This window comes from Theropithecus gelada, chromosome 1 (genome assembly GCF_003255815.1).
Source record: "Theropithecus gelada isolate Dixy chromosome 1, Tgel_1.0, whole genome shotgun sequence".
Lineage (NCBI taxonomy): Eukaryota > Metazoa > Chordata > Mammalia > Primates > Cercopithecidae > Theropithecus > Theropithecus gelada.
The window spans coordinates 159,872,905-159,890,753 of record NC_037668.1 but is presented as its reverse complement, the minus strand read 5'-3'; the positions used below and the strand labels follow the sequence as shown (position 1 = coordinate 159,890,753).

The following is a 17,849-nucleotide window of genomic DNA, read 5'->3' as shown; positions in this document are numbered from 1 at the left end:
CTCAGCCTCCCGAGTAGCTGGGACTACAGGCGCCCACCACCTCGCCCGGCTAGTTTTTTGTATTTTTTAGTAGAGACAGGGTTTCACCGTGTTAGCCAGGATGGTCTCGAACTCCTGACCTCGTGATCCGCCCGTCTCGGCCTCCCAAAGTGCTGGGATTACAGGCTTGAGCCACCGCGCCCGGCCTAACTAACTCTTCAATGTAAAATGAGTATCAATAACTAGAACTGGAGGATAGCATTAAATTTCAATATAGCATAGAGGTTAAAAACACAGATTCTTGAAGTTACGTCCTGACTCTTACTAGTTGTATATCCTCAAGCAAGTTACTTCCCCTCACTGAACTTTAGTCTCCTCATCTGTAAAACAGGAATAACAATACCTGTTATAGGAATAACAAGAGTGTTGAGAACATTTCAGAACATTTATGCAAGGTATATAAATATCAAAAATAGCTATTATTACTTATAAGTATTAACTCATTCCACCCAGAATACCACTGTAATTTTGAACGCATAACTAACTTCTATTTGGATATGATGATGAATTACTTTGTTGAAAAATACGTAAGTTTTAAAAGTATCGGTTCTAGTATCATTCAGAAAGATTGTCTTTGTTTTCCTGTTCATTTCACTAAAATGTGATACCAAAATATCCTTTTTTTTTTTTTTTTTTTTGGAGACAGGGTCTGCTCTGTCATCCAGGCTGGAGTGCATGAAGTGCAGTGGTGTGATCATAGCTCACGACAGCCTCAAACTCCTGGACTCAAGCAATTCTCCCAAATCAGCCTCCTGGGGAGTTGAGATTACAGGTGTGTGTCACAATGGCCAGTTAATTAAAAAATTTTTTTTGTAGAGACCAAGTTTTGCTGTTTCCCAGGCTGGTGGTCTTGAACTCCTGGCCTCAAGTGATCCTCCCTCCTTGGCCTCTCAAAGTGCTAGGATTACAAGCATGAGCCACCACATCCAGCCTTCTCTATTTTTATTTCTGACTTCATGGCAAAGTTCAGGTTACCATTTAGACTAAAAATTTTTAAACCATTTTTTAAGTTTAAAGCATTCATAAAGCCTATCAAAGCTTGATGGTAATGGGGTGGGAGATATGGTGGTGCCGAGAGTATTATATATAGTAGAGCTCCTGGACAATCTAATTCAACCTTTAGCTTGTATCCTGTTAATAAATATCCCTAGAAGGGAATGACTGAGAACCTCTCGTGATCTCCAAGGCAGCCTATGCTAAGAAAATTCCAGTAATTGCCAGGCGTAGTGGCTCAACCCTGTAATCCCAGCACTTTGGGAGGTCGAGGTGTGTGGAGCACCTGAGGTCAGGAGTTCAAGACCAGCCTGGCAAACATGATAAAACCCCATCTCTACTAAAAAAAAAAAAGTTAAAAAATTAGCCAGGCGTGTTTGTGGGCACCTGTAATCCCAGGTAGTTGGGAGACTGAGGCAGGAGAATAGCTTGAACCCAGGGACAGAAGTTGCAGCGAGCCGAGATTGCACCACTGCACTCCAGTCTGGGCGACAGAGCAAAACTCTGTCTCAAAAAAAAGAAAGAAAATTCCAATAATTAAATAGTTCTTTACAATGAGATGAATCTGCCTCTAATGTCCACTCACTGGTTCTATCTAGTTCTACCTCCTGGGATTAGCATAGTCTAAATCTAACCCCTCCTCTTCAGAGCATTCCTTAAATTTATATGACTATTCCCACTTTCTCTTTGAAGCTAAATACTAGGGTTCCTTTTTAACACTTCCTCATATTTCAAGTACTCTCTTCATGCTCTAGCTGCTTTCCTCCATACCACCTTGGATTTAGTAAATATTAAAGCAGCGCCCAGGATGAAACATAATATGGTTATAAAAAGATGGGGAATGGGGAGCGGAGCAGATCAGGATTATGACCCTCCTCTTCCTATTCTACTCTATACTTACATGCAATCCAAGATTTCAGTTCCCTTTTGGACTGTTCCATCATTCAGTGGACTACATATTGTAATTCCAATGACTAAAACCTCCTTTTCCATAATCTAAGACCATTTGATATCCTGATCCTGCTATTTCAGCATATTATTTATCTTCCCCAACTTCTTATCAACTGCAAATTTAATCAGCACACCATCAGTGTCCTCATCCATATCATTAATTATAAGATACGCCAAGAACAGAACCCTTTCAGGCATCAGTGGAAAGTCTTCCAGGGTAACTATTTGCCAGCCCTCTCTGGGTAAGGCTGCTCAGGCAAAGTCCCTCACACTGAACTATCATTCTGCCTGTATTTCTCCATCTTACAAGGACCTTACGTGAAGCTGTCAAAATCCTTGTTGAAATAAAACCACGGTATTTTCACAGAATTCTTTTGCTCTAATAAATTTTTTAAAAAGGAAATTAGTTCATTTAAATCAGTGACAGTTAAACTTTTGAGCAGTAAACACTTTTTGTTCGAACAAAATCTTCCCAGGAATCATAAAATCGAACACAGCTAATCAAAAGTATTTTAAAAGTATACATTTGTCTTATAGTATCATATTTTAAAAATTATCTCATTACAGAATTGCCCAACCTGTGTTCTGCCAAAATAGGTTTTCTAAGAATTTACTGGTAATTATCAATTGGATTTTATCAATATTACCTCCCCAATAAACATTCAAAATGAATTTTAATGTGAAAAACTTTCAAAGTTCCACATTAAAGAAAACTGCTAAACTTTACTTCCAAAATTGTATTTATCTTTTTTTTTTTTTTTTTTTGAGATGGAGTGATCTCAGCTCACTGCAACCTCCGCCTCCCAGGCCTCAGCCTCCCCAGTAGCTGAGATTACTGGCGCCCGCCATCATGCCCGGCTAACTTTTTTGTATTTTTAGTAGAGACAGGGTTCCCTCATGTTGGCCAGGCTGGTTTCAAACTCCTGACCTGAAGTGATCTGCCTGCCTCGGCCTCCCAAAGTGCTAGGATTACAAGCATGAGCCACCATGCCCAGCCTATTTATTTTTAAAAGACAGGCTTTTACTGTCACCCAGGCTGGACTGTTGTGGCTCACTGTAGCCTCCAGAGTACCTAGGACTACAGGTGGACACTACCATGCCCAGCTAATTTTTTTTTTTTTTTTTTTTTAGAGACAGGTTGCCCAGGCTGGTCTCCAACTCCTGGGCTTATGCAATCATCCCACCATGCTGAGATTACAGGTGGGAACCACTACGCCTGGCCCAAAATTATACTTAAAATTTGAGCCAGGCGTGCTCACTTCAGTAGCACATATACTAAAATTTGAGCCAGGTGTGGTGGTCCACAGCCCATACCTGTAATCCCAGCACTGTGGGAGGCCAAGGTGGGCGGATTGCTTCAGCCCATAAATTCGAGATCAGAGATCAGCCTAGGTATCATGAAGAAACTTCATCTCTACAAAAATAAATACAAATAAATTAGCTGGGTGTGGTGGCACGCACCTGTGAAGTCCCAGCCATTCCAGGGGCTGAGGTGGGAGAATAGCTTGAGCCCGGGAGGCTGGAGGTTGCAGTGTGAGCCGAGATCACCACACTGCACTCTGGCCTGGGTGACAGAGGGAGAACCTGTCTCAAATAAACAACTACATAAAATTTGAATCAAATGTTTAAGTTACCTGCAAAAGCAAACATTACGAAGACTACTGATCTATAAGATATTCTTTTTGTGTGTGAATCCACGGTGACTTTTAGTAGTAATTATAACAGCAGTTACTTCAGATATTTGAAATATACTAGTTACTTTGTCTAAATTCTCATTTAATTCTCACCCTAATGTCACAAGAGGAGCTAATTAACTGAGGAAACTAATGCTCAAAAGGCCAAGTAACTTTACTGCAAGCCATTAAGTGGTAAAAGAAATTTTCCAACCCAAGTCCTTCCAAACCTATAATCCACACATGCCACTGTTGATGCAGCTTCTCAAGCCTTCCTTTCCTAAGTCTTTACAAATCTAACTCTTCCAAATAACTGATGCAATTAAAGTTGCTGCATACCAAGTACTGCTACCTTCCCTTTAAGATTTGGAACATTTACCTCTTTCCACTCTTCCCACCTCAAAGATGATTAAGAAATCTCACATGCAAGATTTTCTCAGCATGTAAAAACAATTGAGGGCAGAATGCCTGAACACAACTCAAATTTTTTTTTTTTTTTTTGAGACAGGGTCTCACTCTGCAATGACAGCTAATAGCAGCCTAGACCTCCTGGGCTCAAGCGATCTTCCCACCTCACCCCCTACTCCAGTAGCTGGGACTACAAACACTGGCTAAATTTTTTTGTAGAGATGGAGTTTCGGCATATTGCCCAGGTTAGTCTCAAACTCCTGAGCTCAAGCAATCCTCCTGCCTCAGCATCTTAAGTAGCTGGGACTACAGTTGTGCAACGCCATGTCTGGCTGACTTTGTTTATTTTTTTTGTAGAGATGAGGTCTCCCTATTGTTCAGGTTGGTCTCGAATTCCTTGACTCAAGTGATATGCCCTCCTTGGCCTCCCAAAGTGTTGGGATTATAGGTGTGAGCCACTGCACTGGCCACCTCCAGGTAATTTCTTACAATAGCTTCACTTATCTTGACCTTTAAGTTCCTTTTGGCCTAAAATACATTGTTTTGACTGTATTTTACATCATCCAATTATTTACTTTAGGTTTTTTTGTTTTGAGAGAGTGTCTCCCTCTGTTGTCCAGGCTGGATGCAGTGCAGTGGCATGATGATGGCTCATTGCAACCTCTGCCTCCCAAGTTCCGGCGATTCTCCTGCCTCAGCCTCCCCAGTAGCTGGGATTACAGTTGTGCACCACCACAGACGGCTAATTTTTTTTTTTTTTTTAATGTTTAGTAGAGACGGGGTTTCACCATGTTGGCCAGGCTGCCCTCAAACTCCAGGACTCAAGCAATCCACCCACCTCGGTCTCCCAAAGTGCTGGGATTATAGGCGTAAACCACCACACCTGGCCCATCCTATTCACAATTTAAAATATCAAATTCCCTCCGGTTGTGGTAGCTCACACCTGTAATCGCAGCACTCTGGGAGGCAGACACGGCAGGATTGCTCAAGTACCAGGAGTTCGAGACCAGCCTGAACCACACGGCAATACCCTGTCTTTTCTAAAAAAAAAAAAAAAAAAAAAAAAAAAAGAAAAATCAGCCAGTCGTGATGGCACGCGCCTGTAGTCCCAGCTACTTGGGAGACTGAGGTGGGAGGATCGCTTGAGCCCAGGAAGCTGATGTTGCAATGAGATCAGGCCACTGCATTCCAGTCTGAGCGACAGATTGAGACCCCGTCTCAAAAAAATAAAACAAATATAAAATTCACAACAAAGCCACAAGATATGAGAAAGCAAAAATAAAAACAAAATCCCCAATAGTATTATAGAAAAGAGTTCCTAATTTTTCAAATCGGATGTTTCTAATTTCTGCAGAAAACGGAGGTGGGTAAAGGTGTTCTGAATGACTAAGCCAGACACATTTACTAGATCACAATTTCCTACTAAGTATATATATATATATATTTTACCAACTTGTTAATGGGTTAGCCCTATGAATAAGTATTAACTCTTATAAGGCACTCCTTATTCCCAAGACTCAAGTTACTTTATTTCACAACTTACCAGGTTCAGTTTCACCGTATAGGAAAATGTTTTCTTTTAAAGTCACACACTGCTGGGCGTGGTGGCTCACGCCTGTAATCCTGCCTTCAGAGGCTGAGGCGGGCAGATCACTTGAGGTCAGGAGATCGAGACCATCCTGGCTAACATGGTGAAACCCTGTCTCTACTAAAAATACAAAAAATTAGCCGGGCATGGTGGCGGGCACCTGTAGTCCCAGCTACTCGGCAGGCTGAGGCAGGAGAATGGCGTNGAGGAAACGGGCTGGGCCCGGGAAAGGTCGGGGGGGGGGGGCAAAGAAGCCACCACACCCCCACGCCACGGGAAAATGGGCAACAGAGCAAGAAAAAAAAAAAAAAAAAAAAAAAAAAAAAAGTCACACACAAATTTCAATGAGCATAAGATAAAGTATTTGACAAATGAAGTCAGCTAGGTTAGATTTTTCCTAATGGAAGCTTAGTGTAAAACCTATGCAACTGGAGACAGAGAAACCTCCAACGTGTGAGACTGAAGGGGTCTCAGATGCGCAATTACTGAGTAGAGTCCCATCATCTTGGAAACCTCGGTGGTATCTTCGAAACTGTCTAACTCAAACGCTAGGGACAAACCTGTAGCCTGACAAAGTTAGGTTTATTAACTGAATACAATGAAGGACAAGCACATCAGAGAAGTGTGGAGCATCTCACATAACAGAAAAAGTTACAAAAGTTTGGAGAAGTGTAGAACTAAGATAAATGAAGCAGTATCTTGATAGACTATAAGCACAGAACTGTGTTAAAGGGATCAATATCAGGTCTGAACTGCAGAGTGGAACTAGGGTCCTATTTCCTGGGAAAGAAGTTAGGGTAGATGCAGAATTTTATCCAAAGCTCTGAAGTTGTAAATCAAAGCTAGTTCTCTGTGTCAAAATGACTTAGATCTTCCTGACAAAGTGTGATGTTTCATTTTTACTGATAGAATTCCAAACAGTAAAGTTTCTGATAGTCTCTGATTTTACAGAACCAAGTTTCTCTGTAAGAAAGCAGTAGTCACTCAAGGAAGAGGGGTTGTTATGAATCTCTAGAGCTGCAGCAAGTCTTTGGAAGATAAGCAGCTGTATGTTATCCCAGCGTAAGAGATAGCAGGACCGACTTTTACTCTTTCAGTGGAGCTAATATTTAGTTTCTTCAGCAGTTCATTTCCTAAGTTATTTTATTGTGACCTAGAACACTCCAACCAAAGGTAGCTGGAAAGGAAATCTCCCTGAAGATCGCCTTGCTTAGCACAGAACTGAACAGATACACAATTCAAATAATAGATAATACCTAAGAAGCACCTGAAAACTGCAATACCTAGTTGAAACACTCTTAAGCAGCCTGTGGCCTCTTCATCTAAAGTGTTTCAAAGACTTATAATTAAGACCATTTAGTTATTTTACAACATGGCAGTATAACTGTATAACGATTAGTTTCACTTCCTAGAATCTAGACAGCAATAATTTTTTCCCAACAAAACAAAGGGATGCCCAGTTTGACCAAAGTGGTCTTGTGCTAAAAAATAAAAGGTTTCCTCTTGGGGCCGGGCGTGGTGGCTCAGCCTGTAATTCCAGCACTTTGGGAGGCCGAGGTGGGCAGATCACGAGGTCAGGAGATCGAGACCATCCTGGTTAACACGGTGAAACCCCCGTCTCTACTAGAAATACAAAAAAATTAGCTGGGCGTGGTGGTGGGCGCCTGTAGTTCCAGCTACTCAGGAGGCTGAGGCCGGAGAATGGCATGAACCCGGGAGGCGGAGCTTGCAGTGAGCTGAGATGGCACCACCGCACTCCAGCCTGGGCGACAGAGCGAGACTCTGTCTCAAAAAATAAAATAAAATAAAAAATAAACAAACAAATAAATCAAGCTTTCCTCCTATTGTCCACAACATGCGAGTCTCCTAGGTGCAGTCTCCAGTCTCAACAATTCAAATAGCTACTTCTGAATTTAGAGTAATACGGTCACTTTCCTTTTACAGCTAGGAATTGTTTTAAAAATGCAAATTAAACACTTTTCAGCATGCTCAAAACTTTTTAAGTTCAAAGTTTCCAAAGTAAACCATTTGGCTATGCAGATTGTAAATCATACAACTCTAGAGAGACAACATTCACGTAGATTATAACAGGTGCAGTATCCCAGAGTTACACAGTATGGTGACTATTACATTTTTGGGGAAAATAGGCCAAAAAACCCCAAAAAGCAAAAACCTTTATTCAAAATTAGCTTTATTTAACTAATGGTGTTTTTTGGGCTAGAAGAAACCAGTGAGAAAAAGCTTTGAAAATTGTAAAATGCTTTATTAACTGCAAAATACTATTACTCCAATGGAGTTCAACATCTCCATTTGCATTAAGTTTTACAATAGGCATTACACCTTTTTCAAATGCAATGGTTTTTCCTTTAGTCTTTCAATATGTTGACTCACAGAAACAGATTGTTTTGTTCTTGGGACAAACCCTACTTGATCACATATATTTTTAATACAGTTAAGTTCTCACTTAATGTCACCGACAGGCTCTTAGAAACCTGGGCCTTAAGCGAAATGTTGCACAAGACCGTTCTTTCTCATCAACCTTGTAACAAAACATTATTCAAGAACCTGCCTACTGTATATCCTTTTGCTTAAAGTTAGAAGTTTCCAAGAGCCTACTGATGACAGTGAGTTATTGTACGCATTGGTTTCAGTTAGTTAATAGTCTGTTTAGCATTTTTTGCATCCATATTTTTATGTAAAATGAGTCCCTCATTTACTTTTTGTCCTTTAGGTGGCTTTGGAATCACCTAGTCAAGGGGAAATGCCCTCATATTTTGAAATGTATAAACTTAAAACAATGCCACCTAACATTTTCTAGGCAAAGGCTCACACTAAACATTCCACTGGTTTTTCCTCCTGTCAGGTCTATCTCCCATTAATCTCTTCACATTTTCTCCTCTTCCTACCCAGAAAATTAGGCCTCTCCACAAAAGTTCTATTATGAACTGTAACTTGCTCCAAAGAAGACAAAATGTGCTAACACCGTGACAAAGTGTACCCTGTGACAATGTCACATTGAAAAGATCACGAACTGGCTTTGGGTTGGTTCACAGTAGCATTCAAATTCCTGCTTCAACTCTTAATAGTTAGGTGAACTGTGTCAGTTACTTTATTTATCCTAGCCTCAGGCCTAACATATGAAATGAGGATAACATATGCCTTGAAGAGTTGTGCATGATTTTGAAATATGTATAAAGTATCTGGTGGAATTATTTGGCACCTAAGAGTTGCTCAGTAATTGATAATTCTATTAAGCGAAGAAGTGTTTTTTTTTCAGCTCATGCTGTTAAATGTCCTCAATCACCAACCCACAATTTCGAAATCCAAAAAGTTCTCAAAATTAAGTATTTTCATAACTTACATGGTGGCAAAACATGACGACCTAAATGTGAGGCCTTTCATATCTGTGTGAAAATTCTTAAATTCACTAGAGATTTTTTTGTTTTGTTTTGTTTTTTGAGATGGAGCTCTTGTGGCCCAGGCTTGAGTGCAATGGTGCAAGCTCACTGCAACCTCCGCCTCCCGGGTTCAAGCGATTTTCCTGCCTCAGCCTCCCAAGTAGCTGGGATTACAGGCGCCTGCCACCACGCCCGACTCATTTTGTATTTTTAGTAGAGACAGGGTTTCTCCATGTTGGCCAGGCTGGTCTCAAACGCCTCAGGTGATCCGCCCGCCTCAGCCTCCCAAAGTTCTAGGATTACAGGCGTGAGCCACCGCGCCCGGCCCTCACTAGAGATACTAATGTGATTGTTTATAGGAGTACTATTCTAAACTAGTGATGGTAGATTACTATACAGTACACGCATCCTATTACCTTTTGGGAATTCCAAATTTTTCAATAATTTAAAACCACATATGGTCCCAATGGTTTCAAACTAGGAATGTGGACTTCTAAACATTCTCTGTAGAATCAAATACTGTAAATACAAAGAGTAAAAAGGATATTTATGCCATCTAAATCTGGCCTATTATCTCTACACTAACTCCTTGGGTTCAAAGTCATCACTAGTAAACTGAAGGAACTGGACTTAAGTTCTTTCTAGCTTATTTATTTTTTTAACTTAGTACTGTTAATTCTCTCTCTCAGCCTGGACAACATGGTGAAACCCTGTCTACAAAAAACTAGCCAGGCATGGTGGGCCACACCTATAGTCCCAGCTACCGGAAAGTCTGAGGTGGGAGGATGCAGTGAGCCTGTCATCACACCACAGCACTACTGCCTGGGCGACAGTGAGACCCTGTCTCAAAAAAACAAAAAACAAAACAAAAAGTACCTCTGAAAATTATTTTAAATATTGAGTTGAGCAAAAATGCTCATGTTAAACATTTTGGCTGTTTTTCCTAAAATGTTTTATACAGAGAGCTAAAAATCAATGTATATAGAATGTATTCACCATTGAGGAGATACTAAATAAAAAAACTTGACCATCTTCACACTGAATACTAGGCAAGAAAGATGAGTACCATGGAAAAAAATGCTAGTTTTGTATTCGGATCTGGGCTCAAACCTTAGCTCTGCTATTATAGCTCTGTAACTGTAACATATTCTTTAAGCTTGTTTTGTCATGTTACATGGTGATAAAGAAAAATACTTGTTACAGGGTTGTTACAGGGTTGTAGTAAGGATAAAACAAAGTGAAAACCTCTAGCACAGTTCCTGACTCTGCACTTTTTCTCAATGTTTGTTAAGTTACTCTGAAAACATTTTAAACATTGTAATTTTCAGATAATTAATTACATGTATGTTGAGCAAAAGTGAATACTTTTCTTATAAAATTAACTTCCCGGCTGGGCCAGTGCTGTAGCTCATACCTATAATCCCAGCACTTTGGGAGGCTGAGGTGGGTGGATCACTTGAGGTCAGGAGTTCGAGACCAGCCTGACCAACATGGTGAAACCCTGTCTCTCCTAAAAATAACAAAATTAGCTGAGTGTGGTAGTGGGTGCCTATAATCCCAGCTACTCTGTAGGCTGAGGCAGGAGAATCACTTGAATCTGGGAGGCGGAGGTTGCAGGGAGCCGAGATAGCACCATTACAGTCCAGCCTGGGCAACAAGAGGGAAATCCTATCTCAAATAAATAAATAACTCCCCCATTATTCAGGTGTTGTAAATTATGTAAGGTATCTTTGATGGCATGTCTTTGAAGGAATTATGTCTTCTTAGAGGAAAGTGACATGTAATTTTAAGAAGTATAGATCCAAGGTTAATAAACTCACACTTCACACATACACACACAAACTACAGAAGAGAATGAGCCAGTCTCATCTACAACCATATTAAACTTGTGTCTTCGTGTGCACATTTGATAACAAATTTTGAATTACCTTGAATTTTCAAGTTTCTAGTTTTTCTCTTTAGCTGAGGACTTCTTGAAACTAACTGTTTTGGGGGAGAGAATATTAATTTTTAGAATCCAGGCATGGCCCAAACAATTCTCTCTGAATAGAAAGCAAACTGGAATCCTGGCAAAGCAGTTAATTCTCAACATTACTTGTAAACATGACAAACAATAAAATAAATTTTATAACAACTTGTAAGAGCTTATGTTTGCACATCTAAATTTTCAATGGTAAGGTTCCTTACAATCTCCAGTGTTAAAAGACAAGGTATCAAGCACACTTAGGTTACAAGGAGAAGCAAAAAGACTGATTTGAGCAACCTGGATCACTTTCAGTAAGGGAGGAGGATCTCTGGAGAATGTAACAAAGCTGGATTTCAAGAAATCTGGTTTCTAGTTTGGGCAAGTCAGTAAATCTGAGCTTTCTTTCTCATCCCTTAGAAGTAACGGCATTTTCCTTCCTTCCTCACAAAGCTGACTCATGAAAGTACTTTAAAGTTAAAAATGTTATACACTATGTTCTTTAATCAGCACTAATAACATTAATATTGATCGGGCAGAAGGTACGGTGATCATGCGGGTGGGGACCAGCAGAACTGGGAGTTGGGAAATCCAGGTTCTCGGCTCAACATTTGCACCTGCTAGTTCGTGATGCAAGGCACCTCACTTACTCAGGTCCCCATTAAACTAGGTTTAATAAAGTGAGTTTGCCTAAACCTCTTCCTAGCTCCAAGACTAATTTTAAGGTATTAATTTGAATCCAAGGTCTAAAATATTTGAGCTCTCATTTAGAAGTCAGCCACTGCAAAGGGTAAAGACAGCAATCTTGTATGAACAAAGTTAAACATAACGTGCTAGACAGAGGTCTATGCTAAGCCATGCAGTAGCCAAAAGGTCCACCATACCACCCTTCATTTGGAAACTGATGTTAAGGTGCCACTGGTACACTTCCAAATGCTCTTAAAATGTTTAGGTTCATATTAAAATAAAAATGGATATTGTAAAATGAGAACCAGAAAAGCTCCAAAATCATACACAGGCCTAAGGGCAAAAATACCCCAAAAGACTACACAGTGACAATATTTTCCAACTTTTGCTTTTTTGTTTTTAAAACAAAGCTGATGATTCTGAAATCAGGTCAAGTCTATCACTTTTTTTGTTGATGTTAAATGCACTAACACAGATTCTTCAATTATACTTTGAAACAACAGCATTTCCCTAAGTCAGGACTTTTTTATTGCAAAATTTAACAAACCACCAAACTCAAGTTTAATTATTTCTGCTTTATTATTGGTCATGAATAAAGACTTCTTTTAAAAAATAATTACAAAGAGAATTTATGACTAAAATATACTCGGTAACCAACGTGCTCTGAAATTAATAATTTGAAAATGGCAAAAAACAAACAAACAAAAAAAAACCAGCCCACACATATTAACTTCACTCTTCAATTAGGGGCAATAAACAAGGTCAAAATTAGTTTAAACAACATACTGAGTAAGAAAAAAGTTGTGAAGTCCCAATGCCTCCAAAAAACTGATAGAATGTGCTTAATATATATATCCCCACATGGTAACATAAAAAATCCAAGTTTTCCAGTAAAAATGTTCTGTTCATGTTCCAATACCTAAATCTGGGAAAACAAATTCAGGCAGATGAGATAAGAATGTCACCACAATAAAATAAAGTCATCAAAACTTAGTGAATTAAATTTTAAAAGGTAGAGAAAAATAACCTAATTTGACCACACAGTAATTACTTCCAGAAGACAAAAGATCCAATCCAGGTAAAATAAATCTTTATTTTATTGTATATTTTACCTGACCCTAAAGAAAATATTCTACGTGAGTTGAGATACATCGGTCAAGTTTTATGCCAAGAAATTATGCATACTATAACTCTGAAAGAGCTATCTAGACTCCTTACCAAAAGGCCAGCATAACTTTCAGAGTAGAGATCGTGAGTTACCACAGATGCTGATTGAAACAGAGCTAACAGCAGCTCTTTCTCCTCATTCCCACCCCGTGCGTAGAAGTATGCAGTCCCATGCCACCACCAGTTGGAGGATGATCTAGTCTGGAGACAGAACGGTGTAGAACAAAACCCTTTCCACGGTCCCAAACCTCTCTTTAGAACTCTAATTAAAGATACTTCCGTTTCTCACACAACTTGGAATGAAGAGGAAGCAACAACTGTTAAAAACATTTAAAAACTAAGCCTTTATCTATTTATTTAGAAAACACACTATGCAAAGAAGCCAATTCCTTACATTAAAAATATTTATTTGCAACAGCTCTCCTTTTCAAGGCCTCAACAGATTAGACTAAACCACACCCCTCCATAAATGGCACATTCCATACAATAGCCTGGAGGATGGCATAGGACGATTCCACCGACCGCTGGGGGAATAGCAAACTTGTTGAAATCCCGAGAATGGAGTCTGATGGTTACCCGAACCTAGCCCTTTTATTACTAAAGTCACTCGGGGACAAGAGGGTTACAAAAATATCCCGAGACGCGTACGCGGGTGAGAGTGGAACGAGAACCACACGGGATTTGGGCTGTGCTGTTAACCCGCCCCTCCCTGAGTACGGACATTTCCCCGAGGAAGGACATTTCTAGTCGGAGAGAAAGAGCGAACTTTGGGGTTAACTCTCTCAAAACTCCGCGGTGGGGAGAGAGGCAGCAGTCCATTATTTTCCAGGGTCCAGTCCCGAACTCTCACTTCTGCCCGGGGGGGAAAAAACGGGTCCCGCCCACGTTCGGCCCAATCCGGGAGGCGGGGCCTGCAGCGACCCCGAAGGACAGACGCGGGGCCGGTTGGGTGTGCTGCCCCTCCCCCTTAGCCTGGAACACCCCCGTCCGCTAGAGAAAAAGGGCTCAAGGCCCCCACCCCCGCGCCAGTCGCGGGGGGAAGGGGCAATACGGGTGCCTCCGCCCCTCCTCGCTGAAGGTGGGGAGTGGAGCTCGAGTCCGCCCGCCTCCCAGCGCTGGCTCCAAGGGGACGGCCCCGAGGAGGTGGGGCCTCTTGGGGGCGCTGACTTCACACCCCTCCCCCTCCGGCGCTGGCGGTTCAGGGACACCCCGCCCGCTCCAGTGCGGTGGGTGGGGGAGGCAGCTGAGCAGACCGGAGCCCTGCAGCGGCGCGGGGCGGGGAGGGGCGCGCGCTCGGGCGCGCAGCCGCCACCCCCGCGCGCCAGCAGGGCCCCCCACGCGCAAGGGTGCGCGCGGGCCCCGAAAGGGAGGAGGCCGCGCGTGGCACCGGAGATGACCGACTCTAGCCTTCTGTCCCCCACTCTTTTCACCACTCGCCCCCAGCCCCCTCCAACCCGCTCCAGGCCTCAGACTCCGCACTGACCTGACAGGCCGCGACATGTTCGCTGTCGAAACAGGACCGAGTCGAGAAGCCAAAGACCAGGACCCCCCCCACCCCGCGCGCTCGGCGCCCCACCCCCCCCGAACTTCAGCCGATGGGACCGCTGCTGCCGAACCCCGAGCTGCTGGCTCCTCAAACTCCGCTGCTCTTTGGTTCAGGGCTCCTGGAACAGACGAGCCCCCCGCTCCCCCGTCTCTTCAAAATGGATGAATCAAACCAGCCGAAAATGCGCCAAAGCCGCCGTGCAACCAAACCCACTAGGGTTTGTGCGCTCCTCCCCAACACGCCTGCTCATTGGAGACTTCTGCCAGATGCGCCCAGATCATTAGTCCGTTTGAATCATCACGTCTTCCAGGCCCCGCCCTACTCTCTGACAGGCTCCACCTTCACCGTGGGGTCCTGTTAGTCAAGATGCTCTGAGAGCGCACGGCCGCAAAACAAAAATGGTCGCTGCTTAGCCCGCCCCCTGGCTTCCACTCCAGAGTTGCAGATTCGTCTGGGGTCGTATCTTAGAAAGACTAGAAAAAAAGATTTGTATAGAGTTCAGCGTTGCTCAGTGTTAGTTTAATGGTGTTTCACCTCGTCCGCCTTGATAACCTAGAAAATCCTCTAATAGCAAAACCTGTGGGGTAGGTAGCAGATTCGTCACTAAGGGGCTGCTACAGAATTGGAGGGAAATTCCTTAGGTTCAAAAAATTTGACCTTAAACCTGCAAGCCCCTTACCCTGGCTTCAGCATTAGCCCTCAGGGACCTAATCAGGCTGCTGGAGTAAAGAGGCAGGATCATAATCAATGAATATCTTCACCCCCAATTTCCATTCTCCATTCTGGACCTTGAGATCCACTTCAGGGTCATTAAAGTCCCAGTCTGGTACATTACTATTTTAAGAGTCAGGTGTACAATAACTAAAAGCATGAGCTCAGGGGCTACAAGGTATTTCAGTTGGAATCCCAGGTCCATTACTTAATAGTGGTATAACTTTCCTTCTCTGTGCCTCAGTTTCCTCATCTGTAAAATGGGAAACAAGGGTACCTAACCCCATAGGCTTATTAGTATTAAATGAGTTGACATATCTATCAAAAGCCTTTAGGATAGTCTCTGGCTCACAGTAAGTGCTATGTAACTGTTAAATTCAAGTTTTAAAAGATGATTCCATCCCTGGGTAGAGATGGGTGGAGCTGGCCCAAGACCCTTTCAGTTCTATTGATTTACCCTTGCACTTTGAAAAACAAAACAAAACAAAGACTCTTCGAAGTCATATAACTGAAAGTAATGCACATCATTTCACTTAAATCCGTGAGCATTTGCTGGATGCCTAACACTCTCAAAGGCAGAGCTCAGGATTCCTATATGAATGGCTAAGACTGAGTCTGCCATCGAAAATAGACGTCAATCCCTGCCACAGTCAAACCCACCATTTTTGTTTTGTGACCATGCGCTCTCAGAGCATCTTGACTAACAGGATCCCAGGGTGAAGGTGGAGCCTATCAGAGAGCAGGGCGGGGCCTGGAAGACGTGATGATTCAAACGGACTAATGATCTGGGCGCATCTGGCAGAAGTCTCCAATGAGCAGTCAGTTAATAACCAACTGAAGATACACTTTCCAAACAACAAAAAAACACACCACATCTGCCTCCTGAAAGTCTCCCTTTGTAAAATCTGGCTTCTCAAAAAGAAGAGAATAGCACAGTCCACCAGTGAAGTATTAAACAAGTTAATATCTTTTGTCTCTTCCATGTCATTCCACCCTCTGTCACCCATATTTTTAATTTTTATTTTTTTGAGATGGAGTGTCACTCACTGTGCTGCCCAGGCTGGAGTGCAGTGGCACAATCTCTGCGCACTGAAACTTCCACCTCCCGGGTTCAAGCGATTCTCCTGCCGCAGCCTCCCAAGTAGCTGCAATTACAGGTGTGTGCCACGATGCCCGGCTAATTTTTGTATTTTTTTGTGAAGACGGGATTTCACCATGTTGGCCAGGCTGGTCTCGAACTCTTGCCCTCAAGTGATCTGCCTGCGTCGGCCTCCCAAAGTGCTGGGATTTACAGGCGTGAGCCACCGCACCCATCCCCCACATTTTTAAAAAAATTGTGGTTAAAAAAAAAAATACATAATACATAACATAAATATGCCATTTTAACTGTCTCTAAGTGTACAGTTAAGTGGCATTAAGTACATTCACATTGTTATGCAACCATCACCACGAGTCAACACCAGAAATTTCTCATTTTCCCAGACTGAAATTCTGTACCCATTAAACACTAAATCCCCACTTTCCCCCTTCCCCACAACCCCTGGCAGCCACCATTTTACTTTCTGTGTGTATGAACCTGACTGCTCTAGGAATCTCACGTTTGTGTAATCATACAGTATTAATCCTATTGTGATTGGCATATTTCACTTAGCATAATGGCATCCAGGTTTATCCATGTTGTAGCAAGCGTCAAAATTTCCTTTCTCTTAAAGATCAAATAATATTCCATTGTATGTATATACCACATTTTGGTTATCCATTCATCCATCAGTGGACACTTGGGTTGCTTCCACCTTGTGGCTATTGTGAATGATGCTGCTGGGCAAGTGGGGGTACAAGTATGTTTGAGTACCTGCTTTCCTTTCTGGATATATACCCAGAAAGGGAATTGCTAGATCATATGGTGATTCTGTTTAATTTTAAAGAACTGCCATATGGATTCCCTATCAGCTGTATCATTTTACACACCTACCAGCAATGCACAAGTGTTCCAATTTCCCCATGTCCTTGTCAACATATTATAGCCATCCTAATGAGTGTCCATGTATGGTGTTTTTTTTTTTTTTTAGACAGAGTCTAGCTCTCTCACCCAGTCGAGTGGCATGATCTTGGCTCACTGCAGCCTCCATCCCCGGGTTTAAGCAATTCTCCTGCCTTAGCCTCCAGAGTAGTTGGGATTACAGGCATGCACCACCACACCTGGCTTTTTGTATTTTTAGTAGAGATGGAGTTTCACTATGTTTGCCAGGCTGGTCTCGAACTCCTGACCTCAAGTGATCCACCCACCTCAGCCTCCCAAAGTGCTGGGATTACAGGCGTGAGCCACCGTGCCTGGCTCCATATATGTTTTGACTAAGTGTATTATCATCCCTACTATTGTCAGAATGCCAGGGCAGAAACGGGTGACAGAGTGATCACCAAGTGGCTTTGTTGGAGGCTCTTTTATTAGGCCAAATTGTTATTATTTTAGTAAACATCATTATTTGGTATTGTGAGATGGGGCAGAAGAATTCTTGTTACTCATTTATTAGGTAGTGGACAGAAATGACCATAGTCAACATTTGCAGGCAGGTGGAACGTTCGGAATAGATCTTCAGGGTGTTGGTCTGACAGTGCAGTGCAAGGCCAATATACAAATGGCCACTGAATGAAGACTCTCCCCCTTCCAAGATCAGGCTCATATCCTACCTTTCTCTTCACTGCAGCTTCAGCTAACATCTTCCTT

General features: G+C 42.3%; 1 protein-coding gene across 2 annotated transcripts in view; it reads right to left on the bottom strand.

Annotated features, from left to right (window-relative positions):
* NUCKS1 (nuclear casein kinase and cyclin dependent kinase substrate 1) overlaps positions 1 to 14,670 on the bottom strand; it is a 37,410-nt gene extending 22,740 nt beyond the window's left edge. For both annotated transcript variants that reach the window (XM_025357120.1, XM_025357130.1), the window contains exon 1: positions 14,351 to 14,670. In XM_025357120.1, the coding sequence (XP_025212905.1) occupies positions 14,351 to 14,367 (17 nt within the window). In that variant the 5' untranslated portion in view covers positions 14,368 to 14,670. The remainder of the gene's footprint in view (positions 1 to 14,350) is intronic.
* Positions 14,671 to 17,849: the final 3,179 nt, after the last annotated feature.